The following is a 27,096-nucleotide window of genomic DNA, read 5'->3' as shown; positions in this document are numbered from 1 at the left end:
CCAGTTTTCAACTATTAGGAATAAAGCTGCTACGAACATTATGTACAAGTCTTTTTAGAACATATGTTTTTATCCCTCTTGGGTAAACATTAGGAGTGGAATTTCTAGGTAGGTGTATGTTTACTTTTATAAGAATTTGATAAACATTTTCCCAAAGAAATTGTACCAATGTACATCTCCACCAACAATGAGAGTTCCAACTGCTCCACATCCTCACCAACATTTGATGATGTGAGTTTTTATTCATTTAGCCACTCACTGGGGTAACATCTTGTTTAATATAATTGGCATCTTATTCTATATAATATTACTTATGTATGTACTTGCCTTGCCTCTATTAGACTATAAACTTCCGGTTACAAATGGTGTTAGCTCTCTTTTTTCCCCTACAATGTTTATAGCAGAGTGCTCTGCACACGTTGGAACAAGTATCAGTTTAATTGAACTGCTTAATAAAATTTCTTTGTCCTTCCTGTTCTGGATAAGCCATTAAAAAATAATAATAATAAAATAAAAAAAAAACACCAAAAGGCAGATCTGTGAAATGAGGCTACAGAAAATCAAGGGTTGGTACCCTCCAATTTTATCCTAGTCCTCTGCTAAACTATGAAGCAACCCTAACACATTATGTTGATTATCCACAACAGGGTCACATCTAGATACAAACATATGGAAACATACAGAAATAGAATGTGAGCTCCATAAAAACTCCACAAGTGAAGGGATTTTTGTCTGCTTTGTTCATTGATGTGTCCTAGTGCCTAGAACAGTGCCTATGCCTACCACATAACAGGAACACAAATACATAAGGAAAATATTTATGTTGAATATGCACAACATACACATTTCCATAAATGTGCCTTTTAAATTAATAGCAGTGAACTTACATAATGAACAAAGCTTCTTACAGCTACAGCTTTAACAGCTTTAACCATAACACCCATGAACATATCCTTCCAGACACAGATTTAGGTTTCTATCTGGGATTTTAAAATATCTTCCAAAGTTTATCTTCCTACAATCTGAAATGGTTATTTTCTTTAACTTAAGTATATGACTCTAGGAAGCATACACACTGAATTTTAAGAGAAGGCGGCTCCTGAATAGTCACTGGAGATGTACCAAATCAAGCTGGCAATTAATGAGATGTCCTTACTGTACCTTAGTATAGAAGGATTGCCCACCTATTAAAAATCTTAATGTAACCACTCACCTGTGTATCTATACAACAAATAAAACAGGGAGAGAGATTTCCAAATGCTCACTTCTATTCAAACCTTAAGATGAAGTCTTTGAAATGGGTCATTGTGAAAAGAACTCCTCAGACCATTAAACATTTCCTGCATGTCTAGCAATCAGTATCCCAGGTACTAGGTGCTAGGTGCTAGGGCTACAAAGACAAAATTAGGGGACTTATATTTTAGTGGAAGAGACAGTGAAGTAAATAAACAATTATAGAACTGCTATAGCAAAAAAGCAACATGTCAAGGACAATACCCAAGAGTGCTCTATATCAGGAAAAAGTTAGGATAAGCTTCTTGGCAGAAGTGACTGCCTGAGATACTTAATTGCATGAGCTAGAAAAATACGGGTCATCTCTGAAGGAAAAACTCAGCAGTAGTCATGCTTCAAGAGCCAGTTTTCTCTAGAGCAACTGATCCTCTTCAGGAGGGTTCCTATAGTTACTGAGGGACAACTGAAGGACATTTGGGTTATTGACATGACAGCTGAAGGGCATTTCATTTGTTTTCAGTTCTTGGTGATTACAAATAAAGCCACTATAAAAATCTGTATACAGGTTTTTATGTAACCATATGTTTTCATTTCTCTTGAAGAGACAAAAAAGAGTAAGCTTGCTTTAATATGCTCCTCACTTCTTGGAGTCATTACTAAAAAAAAAAAAAATTCATATATATGTGTGTATATATACACACATATATATGATAACTGCATAGCTTCCTTAAAGGTAACTACTACCATGCAGTGATAATAAAAGCTATTTACTATCTGAATCTGCCAAAAGAGAGAATAAGAAAAAGGAGCAAAATAAAAATTAGATTAAGATCTAAAGAGAAGCTACTCAATTTTTAAATTCAATCATTCAACAATTTACTGAGAATTCACTATGAACCAGGCACTGTGATATGCGATAAATGTTTGGGCTTCAATGGCAGACAAATAAACAAATAAATGCATAATCACACACTAAGAGAAGTATGAGAGAACAAGGTGCTAATAGGGAAAGATAGGTTTGAGGAGAATAAGGAAGTCAGTGAAGGTTTCCATCAGGAAGTCACAAAGCTTAATGAACAGGAGTTAGCCAAGGGGTGGAGAGACTGTTACAGGCAAAGGGAAAACATTAACGGGATGGAGGCATGGAAGAACTTAGTGTGTATATTTGAGGGTCTGAAGGAAGTGTAGCTAGAATACAGATGAACAAGGGGAAGAGACTACAAAAGTCAACAGATCTTGAGATCTTGGGATCTTCTTCCCTACCAAGTTTGTTCAGCTTGGATCAACTACTTTATACACCTGACAATTCCTGAAAATTAAGAGAGACAGAGAAATTCAAAGCAAATCAATCTAACAAAGAACATCATTTCCTCTGACTTCAACTGTTACTGATAATACAGTACCAACATTTAAGGTGAAAATTTGACATTTCCTCTTAAGCCCTTTTGTTAGTTGCATTTTATACATCATTTTTATTTTATTTTTAAGGATTTTATTTATTTGACACAAAGAGATAGAGAGTACAAAGCAGGGGGAATGGCAGGCAGGCAGAGGGAGAGGGGGAAGCAGGCTCCCCACAGAGCAACGAGCTCAATGTGGGGCTTGATCCCAGGACCCTGGAATCAGGACCTGAGCTGAAGGTAGCCGCTTAACTGACTGAGCCACCCAGGTGCCCCATACATCATTTTTATACATCTGGTATTTCTTTTAATACAATAAATTGGTCCACTTTTTTAAGCAAATACTAGATTTTTGAAATCTTTGATTCTCAAATTGAAAAAAAAATAGCATGATTATTATTTTAGAATTACAAAATTCAATTCAGCAAGCATTTATTTACCTGATACTCAAAAGATGGGTTTACAAAGACATAAAAAAAAAAATGCTGAATTTTCAAAGTAACTTTTTTTGAAAGTCTTGCTTCCATGCTGTTTAACTTACGAAGTCATTTAAACTGACTCTACCAAAAATACCAATCAAATAGAACCTAAATTTTTGTATTATTCTAAATGCTACAATCTGGATCTTGATAAATTCAGCCCAAATTTCATGCATATATGCTATCTTTTATCTATGTTGCTCATTACAATTAACTCTTTGAGAAAATTAAAGTAAATATAAACACAATAATCAATTCACAGCTCTTCAAAATAATGAATGTGAAACCACACTACAAATTATTATTGTCTAGCTAAGTCATTTTCCCCTCTACTCAAAAACTCTGCCTCTCCTCCCATGCAACATTAGATATTTTCCCCTAAAAATCTGCTTGTGTTTATCATCTACAAACAGGGAAGTAATTAGTTTTATGTAAAAGTTCTGTTTCTTCCCAATTCTCCTGGACAACAATAAAATACCATTTCTATGTAGTAATTAAATAGAAAGAATGTTCCTGAATGACTAAGGTCATTCAGATACATTCACTCTGTATATCCAAATAGATTAAAAACTCAAAACAGATACGTCCCATTTGTGCCCCAATACCTAACACAAGGTCTGAAACTGAGTAGTTACTCAAATAATTAGCTCTCTTTCCCTTTTGGTGAGAAAGGCTGTGGTAGGTACTTTCACATATACCATCTCATTTCATCCCGGGAACCCTGCTGCAGAATATTATTCTTGCTTAACAGACTCTGAAGGGGAAAGGCCTCAGACAGATAAGTAGCTCATTCCAGGGACAGAAGTTCTTCCCTTTACATTTTACTAGCTCTTAAACACCTACACCACTCTATAACATTTTGTTAAGCAACTGGCTATTTAATAAACTTTAATATCTGCAGGTATCACTTGCTCCACATTCAACTTTTTGAAAGGCAACAGCTCTAGATACTTTAGAGGGGCCAAACAAAAGTTATGTGGTATAGAAGTAAAGCAGAAAGCAAGGTGAGAGAACTATTGTTTGACCCTTCAAGACACACTGAAGCATCTTCACTTTGCCTGAAGTGAATACCAAGATCACACAAAAGTTCAAATACAAATACAAAAACATTTCTAAAAACCTAAAATAGCAAAATTCATGTTTGAAAATCCACTTTAACATGTTCTACTGTAATTCAATTCACAGATGGCTTGGCTAATCTTTCGTCCAGCTGCCATGTTCCTAAAATAATCTTTCTTTACTAATTCATGTTTTACCAGAGCTATTATTTTCCTGCTTAGTATACTTAAAATACTTTCAAACAACTTTTTATAGGCTGTTACGTAAAATTCTATATAAACATTCTAACAAAATAAAATTGAAAAGCCCACTAATTCAAAGACAGCATCACTACAGAGCTTAATAACACACAATAATGGTAACAATTGAGAACCAGAGCTATATAAAGAAAAGTTTCTCAAATATTTTATCCTAGTATCTTTTTCCTTTCTCTTTTTTTTCTTCTTTTTTTTTTTTTGAAGGAGAGGCATACAGTACCTGTTATTCTAAATCTTCTTCCCTGACTTCCCGACAATCATTTTCCAAGCTTACATCATCCACATTTTATAAAAAAGGAAACAAGCTCAGAAAGAGTTATATAAGAACAGAGAGCTAATAAATGGCACAGGAAAGATTTATACCTAAGACAGAACCAGTGTTCTTTTCCAGCTACCATCCCTCTCCTTGCAGTGTTAAACTTAACTCATTATTTGTTATCTGGTACATATTTATGTAGGTTTTTGCTTCATTCTTTTTTCTTTTTTTTTTTTAAGGGGGGAGGGGTAGAAGGAGGAGAGAGAGAATCATTAAGCAGGCTCCACGCCCAGTGTGGAGCCTGACACAAGGCTTGATCTCACAACCCTGAGATCATGACCTGAGCCAAAATCCAGAGTTGGATGCTTAACCGACTGAGCCACCCAGGTGTCCCGAGTGTATGTATTTTTACTTATGATTCTGAATCAAGCATTTCCTATAGAAGAAACCATTAAAATAAATTATGAAACAGATTCATTTATACATATTTTAAAAAATTTACATAACCTACCATAATATATTTAAATGCTAAGAATTATCCATGCCATTACATTCAACTGAAAGGGGGTGATGATATGTGTACAAAACAAGTGAGGCTCCAGTAAAACAGACTCCTGTTTTAAGTGGGCAATAGGGCTGGTGCAACCCTTTGAGAGCAATTTGGTAATGTGTATAGTAAGTGCTTTCAAATATTCCTTCATTTTGATCCAGAAGATTCAGTTCTGAGAAGCTATGCTTAAGAAATTACCCTACTTACACAGAAAAAATTCTTACACATTAAAATGCACATCAAAATATGAGTGCCAGAGCAAGCACACAATAAATATTTACTGGTTGAATGAATAAATGAAAGAATGAGTGAGCTATGAATAATGAAAACCTAGAAACAGAACTGGAATGGTTAAGAAAATTATAAACATCAAATGAATATTATTCAGTGGCAAAAATTAAGAAAAATTAACTATACAGCAAGTGGGCTAAAAAAAGTATCTATAGGGGCACCTGGGTGGCTCAGTCAGTTAAGCGTCCAACTACTGATTTCGTTTCAGGTCATGATCTCAGGGGCGTGAGATGGAGCCCTGCATTGGGCTCCATGCTGGGCTTGGAGTCTGCTTAGGATTCTCTCTCCCCTCTGCCCCTCCCCCCCCCAAAAAGTATCTATAGTACAATCACAAATACAGAAAAATACACACAACATAGACATACACCTATGCAAGGTAGAGTTTCTCTTTTTTCTCTTTCTCCTTCTCTCTCTTCCTCTCCCTCTCATATTTTTCAAGTTTTCTTTAAGGCAGATATTTAATCATTAAAAAAGAAAAAAAAAGCTGAAAACCTTGAACATTTAGCAAGTATCAGTAGAAAAAAAATCAGCTTGCTTTTCATTGCTTATTTTATATAAAACTAATTGTACTTCATGTTTCTTTTTATCTGTGCATAATTAAATTCTAAAATGCATTTTATTAATATATAAATATAAGTTATAATTCTCTGGTTCCTCTCACTTAGTGATCCCTTAGGTGATTTAGTATGAGAGAGAAAGGTAGATCAAGAGTGTCCCTCCCATCTAGAAGAGAGCCCTTGTGAAAAAGATTAAAAAGAAAATTAGGATGTTTTTTGATAAACTTTCTAATTATCCAAGGAGATTATTAAGACAAGTCCTAATCCTTTCCTTAGTTCTACCGGAACTCATTTGCCCATATTTTTAATGTACAATAAACATACTTTGGCTTTCAAAGACAACTAAGAACATAAAACTCAAATCTAGAATTAACTTCAAAATTGAGGAAAAAAAATTTAAGTGCCCAAAGAAAACTTAGCTTATACTAACAAAAAGATCAAGGTAAAAAGAAAAAAAAGAATAAAGCAAAAAATGTAAAGTGTAGAGTATTTCCTTGGGAAGGGATGAAAACAAGAAACTGGTAAGCACAGCAAGTGCCTTCAAAGGAAGATGAAAGTCATTCTATTACTGTCTATTTTCACTTAATGGTGGGCTTAAACTAAATATATAAAAATAAATCTATTTTCTTTAAAAACTGGAAGACTGCTGGGGCACCTGGGTAGCTCAGTCGGTTAAGCATCTGACTCTTGATTTCAATGAGGTCATGATCTCAGGGTTGTGAGATCGAGCCCCACAACAGGCTCCTAGCTCCATACGGTCTGCTCGAGATTCTCTCCTTTCTCTCTGCCCCTCTCCCCTGCTTGTGTGTGTGCTCTCTAAAATAAACAAACAAACAAATAAATAAAATCTTTAAAAAAACTGGAAGACTGCTATACTTACAGTGTATAAGTCAACAAGGATTCATACTATTTTAAATGGAGTGATCTCCATTATTATTAGCCTAAGGAGCAATTAGATTGCTTGCCACAGTAAGTTTCTGAAAAAACAGAAAATTTCTTCCTATAAATGGATCTCTGGGACAGTAAATGTTTAGTTAGGATACTAACTTACAATTCATTTCTTCTATATAAAGCTTTCTTTAATCAATGTTCAATGTTATAGTACCTTACAGAGTAATTAAAGAGTAGAATCTTTCCTGAAAAGTCACTTCTATTTGAAACAGGGTGATGATTTAAAGCATTGTATTTAATTATTCAGATCTTCAAAGAGGATACTGATAATTACCATACCCAAACGAGGCACTAGTTTCCAAAATAGGAAGAGAGCAATTAATAGAAAAAAACAACAAACAAAAAAGGAGATGCCTTTGAATTTTTTGCTGAAACTAGGAACTGCTTTTCTTGTAGTCTTTTTGTTTTTTATCTGTCATCCACAGTCCTGTAAAACGTAGAAGTTCTAAACTTGGAAGAGATTAGCCAATAAAAACAAACAAGCTTTTAGTAATGGAAAAAATGACTTAATACAAGAGAAGCTAGGAGAAAAGCAGGTATATAATCCCATATATGTAAATTAAAAATGAAACAAGCACTTAATTAGCTTTTTACATAATATCTTCTAATAAAAGGAACATTTTAAAGAACTTAATGAAAACATAAAATACTAACATAAGACCTGTGACCTGCTAATTCTGTGTTACATGTTTAGGCATTATATGTTCAGTTAATATTTTTCAGGTAAGGTATTTAGACCCAAGGGCTGATAATACAGAAATTAACCATACCCAACAGGATCCTAAATTCCTTTTCCAATATCACTTACAATCATAAACAGTGAGCCTTGGGATGGTAGAGCATGTTAGCTGGCAAGACCTAAACCCTGATTTCTCTGGCTGTATCTAGAAAGTTTCTTGGAACACACCATGACACAGCTTCAGGAATTAACTGACCTACTGGATCTGTTCTGGCCTAGTGTCCTATATTTAGTTCTAGGGATTCCTGAGGATATCATATGGATGGAATCTGAAGATTCAAGTAGTAGAGAGGCACTATAACATAGTATTTAACAGTGTTGAGTCAAACTGCCCCAGTTCAACTCCCAGCTCTGAAATTTATGTTGTGACCTTGTAGTTAAAACCGTTACCTTGTTTTCTTCCCTGGTATAATGGAATAGTAAGACTAAAAATATTTACCTCATATGATTGTTGTTAAGAAAATATAACTGCCTAAAACAGTGTCTGTTATATAGTTAAACACTATTATGTGTTAATTTACTGTTTATTATTCCAATGAAATAGGTCCTTCTGAAGATGCAGAGAGATTAATTCCCACACTTGTTATAAGAATCTGTTATAAACTAAAAGTTCTACATCCTAACTATTGTGTCTCTTTACGTCATATTGTTTTCACAATAAAAAGGGGAAGAATTATTTTGTAACTGACAACAAGTATTAATCGTTGGGGGGGGGGGTTAAGAAGAGAAGAGATTACTGGGTAAGAAAAGGGTTTATGTAAGTTAGTCTAAAAGACCTAGCTGGAACAGAATGGGATGGGGTAACTATGACATCTAATTAAGACGAACCTTAAAAGTATATCTCCATGAAATTACTTTGTTCTTAAAAATTTTTTCTGATCTTATAAGCACTACATAAAACTAAAATGCTTTAAATTTAGTTTATTCTACAAAGAATTTCACTTCTAAAAAAACTAAAATTAATGCATTAATTATTAATTCTTATTTAAGGTCTCCTTCATTTCCTCAAAATACATTACAATTAGAATTATAATTAAGAGTAGGTATACTTGTTCAAGGGGACCCAGCCCCACCAGCCACTGTTGATGATCTAAGATGGGGACATATGAATAAACCTAAGGTGGATCAATTGTTCCCTTTCCTGGGAATTTGGGATTAGAACTCAAAGATCAAGATATCAACATCTAGATAAAGATCTCTCTCTAGATATCTAGACCAGAATATAAACCGGAATATAAATTATTGGTGTCCTTATATTTTGCCTTTTGAACCAGGAAAACAAGAAATCTAGTTTGCTGTACAAAAAAATAAAGTGGATCTGTCAGAAACAATGATGAAAAATTTAGATAGAGTACTTCCTGGGCTGCATAGAGCTGCTGGTTCTAATTCATTCCAGAAGTCCAGATTCTATGAGATATCTCTGTAATCTTACAGGGAATTGCTCTACTTTATTTAGGCTAGTTCTTTTCTTACTTAAAGAATCCTAACTAATATGTGCAAGAGGTCCTTCTAACATTTTTCTACTAGTGGTTAAGTAGGTATATGCCTTTGAAAATTAGCTCCCTTCTTTTTTCAAGGGTTCAAAAGAAAATAGCTGAGCTGATAGTTTAGGGGGCGGGTGTCTTAGAGTATATGAAGAACTGCAAGTATGTGTGTGTAATTATGTATAAATTCGTTAACAATTCTAGAAAATGGATTGGAATATAGGTTTGTTTTTCTCTGCAGAACTTTGTTACACAAAGCCATGCTCCTGGGGGGTAATCAAAAGAAGGCTGTAGCTGGTAATACCTACTCAAACAGCAGACAAATCTCAAACTGTAGAACTAGATACCGTTCTACAGATGTGATCTCACAGTACAGAGGAACAGATTTTTTTTTAAAAAATCTAAACGCTAATTTAGCTTTACAAAGATTTAGTATGTTTTAAAATTATTACAATGTTGTCAGACACGAGGCTTGCTGTTAAATTTTTAGTAGTCTTTTTTTCATGTTTGTCAAAGATGATCTTTACCAACCTATATGATCTATACCAACTATATTAATACAGATATTTTACATTAATACCCAGTATCCTTTCATCTTATTGTTTAAAACCAACTATTTTATGTTTTTGAAGTTCTCAGCTCCTACAGTTTTATCTACTAAAATGTTAAATAGGATAGGGTCAAAATTAAGAATGCAAGGACCACCACTTTAGTCCTCTCTTGGTTGCCACTGAGTGATTGATTAATCACTGACGTGCATATGATGGTTCATCCAGCGGTTAATCCATCTAATCCTAGTATTCATGCCACATTTTTGTCACATTAACCACAAATATCTAACAAGAGCCTGTCCAAGTGGTTTACTAAAAAATCAAGCTATACTTGGTTTGCAACATTTCCCTCATTTAAATTTACCAACCTTGTCAAAAAAGGAAGTTAAAGATAGATTGACATAACTTAGTTTTCAGAAAACTCAATCTGGCATCTAGTGATCAACACAATCTCTTCTAAAACAATCTGTTTAATAATGGATATCAGAATTTTGCCAGAGTAGAAGACCATTTTATACATGTAAAAACATGTAACTTAAATGCCATGCCATCAGTTACTTCCTCCTATTCTTGCTCCAGTTTACACCTCTTAAAAAGCCCTCTTTTTGTACAACATAGGGAATGTAGTCAATGATATTATAATAATGTATAATGACAGATAATAACCACACTTATTGTGGTGAGCATTGTGTAACATATACAATTGTCAAATCACTATGTTGTATACCTAAAACCAATATAACATTGTATGTCAGCTACACTTCAATAACAACAACAAAAAAATTTTAAGGCCTCTTTTCACTGTCTTGAAAAATATTTTCACAAAATTCATGTAACTCTGGGCTTCAACATTCTTGATTCTACTCTTAGAGATTTGGGGCCATTTTCCAATTCATTCTTAAAACATACTTACCATTAAATGCTTTTACTCTTCATATAAACAAGGCAAGAGTTCACCGTATACAAATTGCTTTTTTAGATCTTTTCTCTACATTTCTCCCACTGGAATTATTTAAAATTCTGAAATCCAAATTTTATCTTTTAAAATCCCTTTATTCCTCAAAGACTAGCTGCCTTTCCGGGAATTATGCTTATCTTTTCTCTGAATTTTCTGTAGTCCACTTGCCAAAAGCTTCAAAATATATCTAACTAACCCCTTGATTAATTTTCTTACTTGTTTTTAAAACTCTCCCAAGGTATCCATCACATTGCCAATCAGTCTTTCCTTTTCAAATAAAAAGGTTAAGAAAAAAGGCAGGCATAAGTGCAGAAATAAAGAACTATCAACACCAGCTTCCTTGAGTGGCCAAAGACTAGCAAACAAATATCCATAAATTATATCAATATCTCTATATTTAATCCTTAATACATTACTGGAAGTAGTCATTTAAGCATTCTTTTCCAATTCAGATTCATCTTCATCATTTTTTCTCCTTTTTTTAGAAGATTAAAAATGACATAATTAGAAATCTGCTCTATTTCCCTCCCAGAGATAACCACTGTTAACAGTTGGAGTAATTTCCCCAGATTTTTTTTCTGTGCAAACAACTTTTTCCCCCAAAATGGAATCATACCATACAGTCTAGAAACTAAGTTTTTGATACTTAAATATTTTTTGAAAGAGAACAATGTATGTACTATCAATCCATTTTCACACAAACACATATATCTCTCCCCACCACCCCCAGATTAGCTTTAAATGTCAAGGGTGGGTTGAAAAGGGAAAAGACGCCATGTTAATTTTGCATTAAAGTTTAAAATATAATAACCATTTCCTATTTTGTCTAAGCTGAAACAACTCTAAAGATGCTTCCTCAAGGTCAAAATAACCCACACAACCTTTGTACAACTGCTACTTTTCTCATTAAATGTGCAACTTAAAAAGTATTAAAATGCAAAAAAGTCACAAATACTCAAAGCAACTCTAGTAAAATTTTGGGCAAAAAAAAAAAAAACAAAAACCCTTTAAAATATATTAGGTAAAAGAATAAGGGAAATCATCAGGGAAAAGCAAATTAAAACCACAGTGAGATATCACCTCACACTTATCAGAATGGCTAAAATAGCAAAGACAAGAAATAACAAATGTTGGCAAGGATATGGAGAAAAGGGAACCCTAACGCACTATTGGTGGGAATGCATATTGGTACAGCCACTGTGGACCATAAACAGTATGGAGGTCCCTCAAAAAATTAAAAATAGAATTACCATATGATTCAGTAAATTCCACTACTGGGTATTCACCCAAAGAAAACAAAACACAAATTTAAAAGAAAACAAAAACACAAATTTAAAAAGATATATCCACCCCTATGTTTACTGCAGCATTATTTATAATAAACAAGATATGGATGCAACCCAAGTGCCCACTGATAGAAGAATGGATTAAGAAGATGTGGTACACACACACACACACACACACACAGGAATACACACACACACACTGGAATACACACACACACGCACACACACACGCACACACACACACAGGAATATTACTCTTCCATTAAAAAAAGAACATGCATGGACCTAAAAGGTATAATGCTAAGTGAAATAAGTCAGTCAGAGAAAGACAAATACCACATGATTTCACTCACATGTGGAATTTAAGAAACAAATGAACGAAAAAAAAATTTAAAAAATCAGACTCTATTTTTAAATAGAGAATAAATTGGTGGTTGCCAGAGGGGATGTGGGTGAGGAGAAACGTGAAATAGATAAAAGGAATTAAGAGTATATTTATCTTGATGAGCACTGAGAAATGTACAGAATTGCTGAATCATTATATTGTACACCTGAAACTAATATATCACTGTATGTTAATTATACTTGAATAAAAAATATATTAGACAAAAGAAATATATCAGGTTGTGAGTCTTATTTATAACTAATATTTTATCTTTACTTTCCCTGAAAACACAACTTAGTAAATTTAGAAACGAAGGAAAGTTAGAGATTGTTGACTGAATGCTTTAACTGTACCACTCTGAGCAAAATCCAACATGCTCTGAAAAAAATGTACTCTCATCTCTCATTTTAATCTATGACCTTATTTTCACAATGCATTATTTTAGGCAATAAAAGACTTTTAGATTGTTACTACTACTATGACTTTATTCCTAACAGCTTTGTGCTCCACCCCCTGAAACCCCTAAAAACACACACTCTGTTCTCCCCCACAATATCATAAAAGTAAATCTGGCTTTACTTCTAAGTTCCTAATGAACTCTTCTGAACTTGAAAGGCACAGGAAAAACAAACACAAAATTTTGCATTTATTTTTAGATAGTTCACCAAAAAAAAAAAAAAAATCTAACCATGAATCCTTATCCTCTGGTTTCTCTATAGCCTCATATATCATTTTCTATTTGGTATTCACATTTCTAGAAAACCACGGAGATCTAAGAAAAAAGGCTAAGTCCAAGACTTAAAAAAAAAAAACAAAAAAACCCTCCAAACAAGATTTTGATTTATTATTTATAGTTAGGCCACCCCTTCTCCATGCTGGCTCAAGAACTTGTATATCCTTTAGTATACACTTTGCACTTCGTTATAATTTCTTGTTCACTGCCAGTCTCCCCCACTAGCATTCAAATATACTCTGCTTCTGACCTATACAGTAAGCACACAGTATTTATTGAATAGAATATATGCTGTGAAAAGCACCTTCACTCCACTCCAAACCAGAAACCAAGTGCATGCACATCTCAGACTCCTATTCCCTCAGGTCAATCCACTTCCAATTCATACTAATTCTATTTCCTAAATATGTCTTGAGTCCATCTACTATTTTCCAACTCCACTGTCATTAAGTTAGTTCATCTCTTAGACTACTCAGTTTCCTAACCTAGTCTCCCTGCCCCCAATCTTGTTCTCTTTTCAAGTACATTCTCCACATTGCAGCCAAAGTGATTTTTCTTAAAGAGAAAATTTGATTGTCTCATTTAACCTGATTAAAATCCTTCAACACTTCTGTTCACCTCCAGCTCTCTTTGAACATACTATTCCCTCTCTCTGAAATAATTTTCTACATCCTTCTGTCCCTCACAACCCTGGCTTTTACTCATCACTCAGCAGCTCAAACATCAACTTTCCCCAAGAAGCCTTCCTCCTCCCCAATTCCGGGTGCGATGTGCCTTCACAAACTTCCACAGCACTCTGTACTACTACCATTATATATCATTACACATAACTGACATAAATTTATAATTACCTCTATATTTATCTACATACCTCAGTACACTGCAAGCTGTGTTAGGGTAAGGATAATGTTTGGCCATCCTCTTTGCCACTAAGCTTAGGGAGTTGGGGGGACTAGGAGAAGATGATTACATCCTCTGCCAATGCCTCAATTCTTAGTGGCGAACACAAATTGAGAATTTCATTTTTAAAAAGATATCAATAGCTTATTGAGATATAATTCACACATCACACAATAACCCATTTCAAGTAGAGAATTGAAAGAGTTTTAGTATATTAAGAGTTGTGTAACCATCACCACAATCAATTTTAGAACATTTTTTATCATGCTAAAAAGAAATGGTATACCCATTAGCAGTCACTCCCCATTTCCCCTCAACACCTCTAGCCTTTGACAACCATTAATCTATCTTCTATCTCTATATATTGCCTATTCCGAACATTTCATATAAATGGAATCAACCAATATGTGTTCTTTTGTGACTGGCTACCTTTACTTAAGCATAATGTCATTAAGATTCATCTATGTTGTATCAAGTATTAGTACTTTGTTTCTTTTTATTGCCAAATAATACTCCACGGATTCCAGTAACATAATATAGGGCATTTTATTTATCCATTCAACTGATAAGACATTTGTGTTGCTCCCACTTTTTGGCTTTTATGAATAATGCTGCTATAAACATTAATGTACAAATTTTGTGTAGTCAGCTGTTTTCAATTCTCTTGGATATATACCAAGGAGTATAACTGTTGGGTTATAAGGTAACTCTATGTCTAACCTTTTGAGGAACTGCCAGACTGTTTCGAAAGTGGCTGCATCATTTCATATTACCACCAGCAGTGTAGAAGGTTCTAATTTCTCCAAACCCTAGTTAATACTTGTTATCATCTGTTATTTTTATTAGAGCCATTCTAGTGGGTGTGAAGTGTGGTTTTGATTTGCATTTCCCTGATGGCTAAGTAATTTCATTCAGTAAATTCTATGAGGGTAGTGTTACCGGTTTTGCTTAAAAATAAAATCCCCCCAGCATTCAATAGCATATGGTACAGAAGAGGCCTTTGATTCTGTTAAGTGAATACATAAGAAGCTAGTATGTATTTGGAAGAATTTCTCTTTCAGGTGTGCATGTAATAGGAGATATTAACTGTATGTAGGAAGTAAAGAAGAAAACAGAAGATGCCTCCCTCCGCTTGTGTGTGCATGTGCACTCTCTCTCTCTCTCTTAAAAAAGTTTAATTTAAAAAGAAGTTTATAAACCAGAAAATTAAACAGAATCCCATTTATAGAAAATTATATACTGAATAAAAATGGATAAAGTAGAGTTTACTAAGGTTTAGTAAGGCCTCAGGCCTGAAAATCTGAATAATCTTTTTTTTTTTTTTAAAGTAGGCTCCATATCCAACATGGAGCTTGAACTCACGACCCTGAGATCAAAAGTCACATGCTGTACTGACTGAACCAGCCAGGCATCCCAGTATTTCTTTCTTTTTTTTTTTTTTTTATGTTTTTCTATGATACTTTACTTAAATAATTATTCTTAAATGTTTATTTGGGATAAAATACATATAGAACAATAAACAAACTTGAAAGTAAGCCATGTTCTAAAGTGAAAAGGAGATGGGGAGGACAAAAAAGCAAGAGCAAAAGACACTGAAAGCTTAGTAACTACTTAAGGCTTCTTCATGTATATCACAGGGTAGGTAAAAGTGTTGAGATGATCATTTAAAGACATTTTATTGTAAAAAAAAAAAATGGTGGTCAAAAGAGTTAAGTAGCAACAGATGTTTTGTAATGAAAAAAAACTTGAATATGAGACAGTGTTCATGCAGACTGTTCCATGTACTTGGAGAGGATATACAGATTGCTGGACATGTCATCTGTTCCAATCTTTTAAGAAAAACTGTACAAATTAACATACTTTTGAGAAAAACAATAGCTCTTAATGAAATACAGTGTCAGGATCTGGCAACAGCAGCACCAAAATCTTTTGTGGAAAACAAACATCTACAAAGAAACATCATGTTCGAATCACAAGCTAAAACACTGACTGACTTCACGCAAAGTCCAGAACACAAAGAGTACACCAGGTTAACATGAAGAAATTCTGAAGCATATATAAGTCCAACGTAAAAAGAGTTAAATAAAATCCAATACAGCCTCTATGTGATTATATTCCAATTAAAAATAAGCATTTTTTAAAATATCATCTAATCACTGATGGTATTAACTATGATTATCCACGTTCACCAGACATATGGTCTGGTTACCAAATAACTATCCATTTCAAAATTAAACTCTCCTGAAAGAAAAGAAAAAAACAAAACAAAACACTTCAGTACTGAAGATATTCAAAAGAGCATTCTGGAGCTGAAGAGTTCCAGAAATGTTCCAAACAAAAGTATTAATATTGGAATACATTTATAATCATCTAAAATAAGACTAAATAAAATGTACACACCTTAGTAATTTTCCTACAAAGGTAACTGGTATGCGTGTATGTGTGTGTTCTGAAAGTTAATCCAGGAAAATACACTTTTCCACATGGTTAACTTCTAAGAGGGTATCAATTCACATTCTCACAAAATTTCTCTTTTGTACTATGCAAGTATTTAAGAAACTGACACAAACTTTCTATAACCTTATACTTTTGTTAGAGAACATGTTAAACAAAAAAATGTAATTTCAGCTCAAATACGACTTAATAATCAAGCTAAAGTAATGCTTTTTAAGTGAATCTCTCCCTGCAGAATATCTCACTCAATGCACATAAGGCATTTAAAAAGATTACTAAAAAGGTGACAGCTGAGGAATGCCTTCATTTCTTTTCATGGTTTCTACCGAATGTCATTTCAGAAATGCCTATACAACACATGACAATGTGGAATGTCTCCACCCATGAAAGAGCATTCGAGTCAAGCAAGCACACTTAGGGCAGTAACACAGTGCTCAAGTTTGTCTTTTTATGGTTAGCCAGCATAACAATGAAAAGATAAACAACCAAAATACAAATAAGGTCAGAAAATACTGGCATGTAGCGATCCACAGTGAAAGTGTTATTTAGAAAAACAAAAAACAAAAAAAAACTGTGATTAAAATCATTTGAAAATATGAATTAGCTTCTAATGCCAGTATGCTAAGGACTCCTTTCCTAAACCAACAACCAACAATTTGTCTGAAAAAAATTCATTTTTAAAATATGTTGCATAAATGGAGCAAAATTCTGCTTATATTGGTAATCAGGAATATATTCCATTTCAAAAATAAATCTAAGATCCTGCTAAATTTTGACTATAACAATGGCTACCTCTGCATTTTAAGCATTATAAAAGTAAGTTACTGGTATAAGCACTTTTATTACAATATCTTTAATGTCTGTTAATTCTGTTGTATTTACTCACACAAACTGTCATCATTTGGTTTTCTATGATCTCAGCCCTTCACAAGATTGGTCTACAATGTGTTCAATTTTTTTTTTAACCAACAAACTTTTACTGTGCACCTGCTAAAATAAAATTCAAATACCAAAGAGGATTTAAAGAAAAATAAATCAAAATGCTATTTGAAGGAATCCACTATTTTGTCTGGAGATAAGATATACTAATAATAGCAGGAGGTATATAGGTGCCAAACTTAGAGTTTAAACAGTAATTTAGAGAATCACCATGTGCAGTGGTCATGCAAGTCTACACTTTGTGCTTTGAGCTGTTTTAATATAAATAAGCTAGGAAATACATTCCAGAGGAAGATTACACGTACAAAGGCTTATGGAAATATAAATATGAAACTGGTGGTTCCTAAAATATGAACTGGTGGGTCACTTTCACTGGTTTTCTGAATCTCTAGGTAAGTTCTTTTTTGCTCCATCTTGGGTAATCAGGGGCCAAGCGCTTGTACTTTAATGATCTGGCCTGCCACCACCTGAGTGCCATCATATTCTACCAAAAGGAGGACACAGGGAATAGAGTCATTCATGAAATCTGTTCATCCTCAAATACTCTCTCTACTTGCATGAAAGACTATCAAGAAAATTTCTGGTCAATACAGTAATAATGTTATAGACTGACATGAATTCCCACTTTCCTTTATTTATTTGGATACCATAGCCTTTTGTTGTTAAAATATTCTTTTTCTTTATGAAAATGGTGATGATAGTACAAGGTGATCACGTTGGCAAATAAAAATTAGGCTATCCTCTTTTAGTCCGTGAAACTTAAGCAGACATTTTACAGGTCTATGAAATGTAAAATTCTGGGAATCAGTGATTTAATGGACAACAAGTAAATCAAATTTCAAATGATGCTCTCACTTATTACCAATAAGAAAAAAAAATTCTGTTGCCATTTCCAAGTTAAGATCTAAAACATAATTTGGCTAAATTTTGCAAAATGATTTAAAAAATATTTTTATAACTTGGATATTCCTACTAACACAGGCTTCCAATTAAAATCAAACATGATTAACATTAAAAAGTTTGTTTTACTAATTCATAAGTTAATTCAGTTAATTTTATTAGCATTTCATGTATTATCTCAAGTCCTAATTATAAATACCAATATAATCACTGTTCAAGAAGTAAACTGCAGATTAAGTGGTAATGACAAACTCAAGGTTGTTTTTTTTTTTTAATTAATACTGATATGAATATCATATAACTTATCTCTATAACTTATCTCTTTTCATTAAAAGTTAAGTGTGTGTGTAAATATATAAACAAAGCATGTACTATAAATGCATACATAAAAATGCGTAAAGCAATAATATATATTATTATTAGAATAAAGGAAAATAGAGACGGTTAAAGACTAAACTCTATGTCCTAAAAAAGGAGTTTTTGTTGCTTTTGTAACTTCCTTTGCAACTTTGCAAAGCACTTGATCAAATATTCTGCACATAATGACCAGTCAAAAACAATTTTGGCAGTTCCTAAAAATTAGGGCAGATTCTGAGATTAATTTAGATACAGTACTACTGCATTTCAGTTACCACAGAAAGCTCATAAAGGGGTTGGCTAGCTAAAACAAAAGTAGATGAAGAAAAAATTGTGTGTGGGGCACCTGGGTGGCTCAGTCGTTAGGCGTCTGCCTTCGGCTCAGATCATGATCCCAGGGTCCTGGGATCGAGCCCCGCATCGGGCTCCCTGCTCGGTGGGAAGCCTGCTTCTCCCTCTCCCACTCCCCCTGCTTGTGTTCCATCTCTCGCTGTCTCTCTCTCTCTCTCTGTCAAATAAATAAATAAAATCTTGAAAAAGAAAAGAAAAAATTGTGTGTGTGTGTGTGTTTCATTTGATTCTCAGCTGATTAACTGAGAAACCTCTAACTACTAATCATCAGCCATAATGACTGAAGATTTAAGAATACTTCTTCAGATTTAAAAGAAGAAATCTAGCATGGTGTTAAGTTTTGGCTTTGGAATCAGATAGACCTGCATGTTAGAATCCAGCCCTGTTGTTTATTATCTTGGTAATGTTGAGCAAGAAAGAAGGGATGTTGTAAGAATTAAATGAGATATTGGTTGTAAAAGCATGTACCACAGTGTTCCACATATAAGAAGTCCTCAGCAAATGTTCACCAGCCAATTTCACTTCTCAATAAAACACTGATAAGTCATGGCTAATATCCAACTCCGACTTAGAATAAACTCAAAAGGACTTCTGGAGGTCCTCAATCTTTCAAAGACGTATACCAAAATGCCAATACTCCATCTTTTCAACATGACTGTGGAACCCCATAAACTTTCAAAAGAAAAGTGGGGTAAAAACGGCAGTATTTTTCAGGCAGAAAGGGAATGAAAACCAACTTTAGGAACCCTCAAGAAGTAATATGTTATAGCAGTAACAAAATAATTTTCTATACTCCCCATCCCCCATAAAAGTCATCTTTCTAGTCATCTTTAAAAAAAATCACCTAACAAGACTTTTTTTTTTTTTTTAAGATTTTATTTTTAAGTAATCTCTACACCCGATACAGGGCTTGAATGTACAACCCTGAAATCAAGAGTTGCATGGTCCACCAACTGAGCCAGTCAGGTGCTCCTAGACTTTTTTTTTTTTTTTTTTTTAAGTACAAGTACTTTTATTATGCGAACAGTACTTGTAAAATGCGGTAACAAATTTCTCCTATCTAGTGCTTCTAGCTGGTTGAACTAGAAAATGCTCAGTCACAGCTTGCAATCACACTAGCTGAAGCACATGAAAGATGGTCTTGGTTATGACACTTGAAAGTCAGACCACAAAACTGCTGCCAGGAAGCACAAAGGCAGCAAGTGCAGAGAAGACACTGTAACAGCAGCAGTGCGGGCACTGGTGCCCTACCAGCGCACCCCATATATGGCTAGGGTTGTCCATTTATTTGCAGGAAGTGAGGGGCCAGTTTGGAGGGGTTAGAAGTTTTGTTTGTTTAGGTGGATTTTTTTTTCCTTTTAATGGATTTAGGATGGTTTCAATAAAGAGTTTTAAGGGCCATCAGCATAAGTGTTACAGTCTTTCAAATAAAAAAATTATGTAGAGAGAATAATTTATATTGCATTCTTTTAAACAGATATTACTGTTATTTTTAAGTGATTCAGTAGATTCTTCTAAGATCTTAACAATCCCTCAACCCCCCCAAAAATAAACAATAAACTCTATATTCAGTTTTAAACAGATTTCTCATATATAGCAATTACACTATTCTCTAACAAGAGACTCAATATCAACTGCTCCAATCTCTCTTCCTTTTGGTTGGAAAACACTTTAAGTAGCCCTATTAGAATACTTTTAAGGAGAGTTACATTTCAGATTAAGATTCAGTGAAAACGGCTTGGCTGAGAAGATTAAGCACTGAAGAAAAGACTGCACAAAAGTATTCCTTTTACTGTCAAGAGGGGAGCCACATATTTTTACAAAGAAGCTTCAAATGGCTCCCTTAAAGTTGATAAAATTTGTATTTTAAGAGCAAAAGGACTGAATACTAACTTATCTGCAAGTCTGTCTCTATTGAAAAGTAAAAGGAAAACTTTATTTTAAAACTATAATAGCACAGAACATGGATCTAATTCTACTTTGTATTCCTCTATAAGACGTAGTTCAGACTCTTATGAAGAAGGTGGCAAATTAATTGATGACTCAACTAAATATTTTTCTCTCACTTAACCAAGATTTAAACTGGTTTAGGGTTTTTTAATAGGAAGGAAGTTAATATTAAGAACTTTTTAAAAGCTCAAGATATTTTTAAAAAATCTGCACAGAAGATCCACAACAAAGATTTTCATTTGTTTTACTAACAGATAAGGTCTACGATGTGTAAGAACAGTAAGTACTGGATGTGAAGGCTTTGTAATTTATCTCACAATATACAAATAAGTATAAAACTTTGTACTTACAATACAAGGTAAAAGATACAAGTCAATAAATCTTTAGTGAGCACCTAATATGTGCCAGGTTCTGGAAATACAAACATGTGGGAAATTGGGTCCTTATGCTCTATTAGGAAAGACAAACTTAAAAACAAACACTATTCAGTAAGAAGTGTTTCAATAGCAGCAGAGAGGCAAAATAGAAGATACAATAAGCACCCCAGAAGAAGAGCGTTTCTCCAGTGCCATAATATTACACAAATTCAAAGGACAGAAAGATCCCTACTGGCTGGCAATTCCATTGAACTCTGAAGAATAAGTAAGATTTGACTGGCAAAGAAGGGAGGAAGGATATTCTAGCGGCAGAAAAATCATGACCATAGGCATGGAAATAAAAAGGTAAAGAGTAAAAAACAGAATAAATGGAGATACATCAGTTATAAGCTAAATGATGAAACACTTTAAATTTAAGGAGAGGAGTGACACAATGAAAGTGATATTATTAAAAAATTATTTTGATAGCAATATGAATGCTGGACTGGACCAGAGAGAGAATAAAGGCAGAGAAAGCAATTAACCTATTACTATACTCTAGGGATAAAATAATAAAGGTATGAACTAGGTTGATAATGAGAGTAGCAAGGAAAAGAACTGATGCAAAGGCAATTGTGAAGATTGACTGGATATATAAAGACAAGGGGATGAATAAACAATAACTGAGATACTTAAAGCTTGATCCAGAGACTGATGACATCATTAAAAGAATCAGAGGTACCAATGAGAAGAGTAGGCTTGGAAAAGAAAGATTTAAGTTTTATTTCAGGTTGAATTCAAAGAAATTCCTGACAATGATGTAAAACTAACAACTGAGTAATACTTAGACGGAAAAAAGGATACAGGTAAAGTCTAAGGATATGAAAACATATATACATATGTATTGAAACTGCTGTGATATGAGTATCAAACTGATTTATAACTATGAAGATTCATGTTTGAATAAGAATCCTTTGAAGAAATCACAAAGCTAAATGTAAATGCAGTAACTGCTATTCTATGGCAGAGGCGGTTAACCTCTATTTACTATATTACTACTTAAAAATACATTTTTTTTTTTTTTTTTTTTTTTTTAAAGATTTTATTTATTTGACAGAGAGAGCACAAGCAGACGGAGAGAGAGGGAGAAGCAGGTTCCCTGCTGAGCAAGGAGCCTGATGTGGGACTCGATCCCAGGACCCTGGGATCATGACCTGGGCCGAAGGCAGCCGCTCAACCGACTGAGCCACCCAGGCGTCCCTAAAAATACATTTTTAAATATAAAATCACAACATAGTAAATAATATTTCATTTTAAATCAATACATCGTCACCAGAAAAATGGAAATGAGGCACTGGAGCTCTGCAGAAATGTGAGAACTGGAAACTGACTTGGAAGTTACTGGCACAGAGGAGGTAGATAAGATTTTAAGGTAAAATCAAAGGTTAAACTCAACACTGTTGGAAGAAATCTCAGTCCTACGTTTATGCATACCAGTATCAGTAGTAATCAGCAATAAGGCATTCTACAGAAACCTCTATTACTCTCCTAAAATCTTTATAATGTATACTGAAATATAAATACAGATCACAAGGCAGAAAACTCGACCAGGTACCTATAAAATCAGAACTGATTAATGCTCACCAATAAAAATGAAAATCTACTCTGGACCTCAGTTGCAGAAAATGAGAAGTTTACTTTAGCTTCAATACTGTTCAGTATTGTTTTCTAGCTATGGGAGTCAGGGGGAGGGAGGCTATTCTAGAGACCAAGACAGGAAATTTGACAAGAACACCGCTTTTTCTCCAATATGGATGACATACTTCTATACAAAAAGAATAGCTGAAAATTAAGTAGCTTTTGTAACTTCTAATGAAAAGGCACATTCAACCAATAAACTTTTAAATATAAGCTGCTTACATTAAAAATGGAAGTAAAATATTAGATTAAGTATATTTATGGGTTGTGAAATTTCTAAAACTTTTCTCCTGACAGTGAAATTTAAGACACTTGATTAAAACCAAAAAGGTAAATGAATATTCCAAAAGACTAATCAATAATTAATCTAGCAAAAACATTTTAGGTATCATATGATCTTTTGAGAAGTTAAATTAAAAAGACACTATTCAAGGGTTATTAAATCAGTGGGTCAATTTTAGGTTTTATAACTTAAGTATTTAAAACAAGCAGCATTCAAGAGATTTCTTAAAAGCTTAAAATTTTCTCATGATTCTTTTTTAAAAAGTTTTATTTATCACCTTTCACTATCTGTTGTCCTGAATTTGCCCAAAGCAAACTCCTTGTTCTCACAGTCACAATGGGAAAAAAGTACAAGAGTTGATAAAAAAGAAATGAGAGTGGAGAAAACATGATAAAAATTTTAGTACTTGATATTTTAAAGACTTTAGCGTCAGTGACTTAAGGAATGTGCAGATAAACTACAAAAAGATATTATGCAAATAATTATGCATAACTTTGAAACTTCTGCTTAAAAGCTTCTCAGCTAAAACAAAATACCCAATTAAGACTATACCTATATGGTGCCAAACTAACTACTGAATTCAGTTTATCAGGAAAATATTGATAAATCTGCTGATTCTTGCAACATGTACAAACTGAGAGGGAAAAAAACCCTTAAAGAGTCTGTTACATGTATTTTCTCTTCCTACCGAGGCCAATATTACACCAATATAAGCATTAGAAAATTTCCTCTTCCTCCAAGTCAATACAATCGGGTCCCTCCACAAGTGTGAAAACTTTAAATTTCTATTTGACAATTTTAATAAAACATATTGATGTAAACCATTATCCAACTGTACCTTGACCCAAGCATACAATAACTGTTGTCTTTCAGAATCAATTCCCTACTAAAACATGTAAATTGCACTTGAACGATCCTTCATCTTACATAACTACATTATCATTTTTAGTGCCAAAAGTTTCTTTCATGCTCAATGCCATGTTTTTAGAATCTAGAGTTTGCTATGCTTTAAAATAAACCTCAGCCAAATAAAAAGTATGCTATACTTTAGAGACTCTAAATTTACGGAATAGAAAAACAACTACAGACCGCGCTATATTTTTACTAGGTGCCACATTCTGAATTCCAGATTTGTCCTGCAATTTGTCAGTGATTTCAATCCATCAAGTCAACTTTGTAAACAAAGGCTATAAGCCAAGTTTGATACGAGAATTCAGTTAAATAAAACTTAAAACGGTCATCATTCACCAAACAGGAAGCAGTAAAAGGAAAATGCCACCACACACCTTTTAAAAAGGCAGCAAGGCAATATTCATAAAATATAAAGCCTTAAGTTTCAACCTCTCAAACAAGTTTTTGTTACAGTATTAAATAAAATACAGCTATGATCTTCCACGTATAACTAAGTCAACTTTGAGACAGTTTACAGATCTTTATTTTAAGGGGAAGCTATTGCTGTAAAGTCGTTTTCTAAGTAATTCCAAATTGCCCACTAAGAAAATGGAAAGAGTCTATGTCTTGTCACCTATTACCATCACTTAAAAATTGCTTTTTATGCAGAACTCTACGTGGTTGTGTTGCTTTTGGCCTGTTAAAGGCAAAGCAACATTATCTCTGGATTGCCAATAGTTTCTCCTTATTTGGCTAACATTGAGAGATCCCAATCAGACTACTATAAAACTTTAACATGCACAAAGCATCCATTTTGAGAAAAGTTTGTGAACAGCTTTCTTTTTTTCCACCCCCAAAAGGAAAATCAGAGTTTGGTAATCGGCTCTGAAAAGCGTGCCCCGTGTTTATTCTTCTCTTTCTAACCCCAGTGCACACCCCAAGACGTGAGGCTCGAGGATCTCTGACACTGCGGCAAACTCTTCTCCGAAAGACACTTCAGTACAATCGGGTCCGGCGGTGGGCAAGCCCTTCTGAACGCTTCCTTACCTTATCCACCTCCATCCCTTCCCTTTCACCCGGAGCAGATCAGCTAATTACACCCCATTTCCCCCTCCCCAATGACCAAGAGTAATAAAGGAGAAAACAGGAAATCGTCGCTCAGGCACTAGGCTTAGGGCTCTTGATTACTATTATTATCATCATCATTTGTAATCAAGTCCTAAAAACTACAGCAAATCCAATGCCCACCTACAAGCCAAAGACGTCCATCTGCCCAAGTGTCCCTAATGCCCCTTGTTGGTCGTTTTCTTTAGCATCTCCCGTCGTCCAAGTATATCACTGACATCGGGCCCAGGTACAACCCCAGTACACCCCACCCGGTCTCGACCCCAAATCCCAGACACACGTCCACAAATGGCCCTGGGGCCCCAAGCTGATCACAGTCCCTTTTTCCTCTGCCCCGGAAATCACCCGGTTCCCAACTCCAGCATCAACTAGTCTGAAGGGGGCCTCAAGCCAGAAGCCCTCCCTCCACCAGTTCTCTCCCCCCTCCCTCTCGGGAAGCCGCCCCCTCACCCCGCAGCAGGGAGTCTCCCGCCGCCCCCAGCCTCCAGAGGCCGAGAGCGCAGAGAAGGCCCCAGCGGGAGGCCGACGAGAACCCGCAGAGTCAGGAGAGCCGGCGGCAGGGTGCACAGACCTGGTGCAGGGCAGTGAGTCCGTCCACATTGGCGTAATTGATGTCGGCGCCGCGGTGCAGCAGCTTGAGGACCTCGTCCGTGTCGCCGCTGGAGCAAGCAGCCAGAAAGACGGCGCCATCGTCGAACTTCACCTTGGTCTTCTGGCGCTTCACCACGGGAGGCTCGAGGTCCGTCTCGGAGCCGATCCAGCGCTTCAGCTGCTCGTTCCGCTTCTGCTTCGCGTCCGCCATCTTCATCCCCTCTCCTGCCGCCGGGTCTTCTTATCGCGAGGGGGGGGAAGGGGGAGGCGGAGAGGGAAAAGAGGGGAGGCAGGGGGTGTGTGTTTCTATGAGTGCGGGCCAGAAGAGGGCTGGGAACCGGGAGGAGACGCTCGAGACTTCCAGTATCCCACAGAGCACTGGGGCGGCGCGCCCGGCCGAGCGGACCTCCCTTCCTACCCCAGAAGCCCTCCCGCCCCCGGCCCGGCCACCCGTCACCGGCGGCCAATCTAACGTAACTTCGCGAGATCCGGACAGGGAGGCGCCCTTCGGCCAGTGCGCATGCGCCCTAGGCCTGTGCCCGCCCCAGGAAGAGCGCTCCCGCGAAGTGCGGCGGGGGAGGCCAGGCCACCGGAGGGAAGCGGGTGTGGTTCAGGCCGCCCGGGCTGCGGGGGCTGGGACCAACCTGGAAGGGCGGAGACACGGAAGGAAGGTTGTCCCGCCTGGCTGAGGGCTCCTGGGGTTCCGGAGGCCAACAGTTGGGCTGTACGGCGCCTGTACCGGGCCGACCTGCCTCCAGGGCTGTCTGAGCTCCGCAGAGTCGTTCGCTCAGGGCGGAGGATTTTCCTATTGGCTGCGTTATTTGAATGGAATGGAGGATAGGACGTGAATTAGGCGCTTGTGATTTCTCTTTCTGAGGAACTCGGATGAACTTGGGCATGTCAGTATTGATAAGCTCTTAAAAGTGGGGTCTGTGTAGCCGAGGTCTCTGGTGTCAGTTACCCCAGACCTCAGTCCTAGGTGACCGCCTGGTAACAAGGGTTGACCTGCGGTTAATTGCGGTGGCTTCCTGCCAACCTCCACTGCAGAAACGTCTTTCCTCTTATGCTTGTTTTTTTGTTGCTTTGTTTTGTTTTTTCTCTCACGCGTATTTCGAGTCCTCTTACCCTTTCT

General features: G+C 35.6%; 1 protein-coding gene across 3 annotated transcripts in view; it reads right to left on the bottom strand.

The window, feature by feature from the left end:
* The window catches only part of PPP1R12A (protein phosphatase 1 regulatory subunit 12A), a 143,753-nt gene extending 116,883 nt beyond the window's left edge, over positions 1-26,870 (bottom strand). Inside the window, exons 1-2 of one of the 3 annotated variants that reach the window (XM_032393751.1) lie at positions 26,609-26,870; positions 25,945-26,201 (exon numbers count right to left, since the gene is read on the bottom strand). In XM_032393751.1, coding sequence (XP_032249642.1) covers positions 25,945-26,181 — 237 coding nt within the window. In that variant the 5' untranslated portion in view covers positions 26,182-26,201; positions 26,609-26,870. Of the gene's footprint in view, positions 1-25,944; positions 26,446-26,608 lie in introns of those variants that run through there. The other 2 variants (XM_032393752.1, XM_032393750.1) reach the window with 2 other exon arrangements.
* Positions 26,871-27,096: the final 226 nt, after the last annotated feature.

The sequence above is a fragment of the Phoca vitulina genome, unplaced genomic scaffold (genome assembly GCF_004348235.1).
Source record: "Phoca vitulina isolate PV1807 unplaced genomic scaffold, GSC_HSeal_1.0 scaffold76, whole genome shotgun sequence".
NCBI classification, from domain to species: domain Eukaryota; kingdom Metazoa; phylum Chordata; class Mammalia; order Carnivora; family Phocidae; genus Phoca; species Phoca vitulina.
The sequence above is the reverse complement of the archived record's forward strand: the minus strand, read 5'-3'. Positions and strand labels throughout refer to the sequence as shown.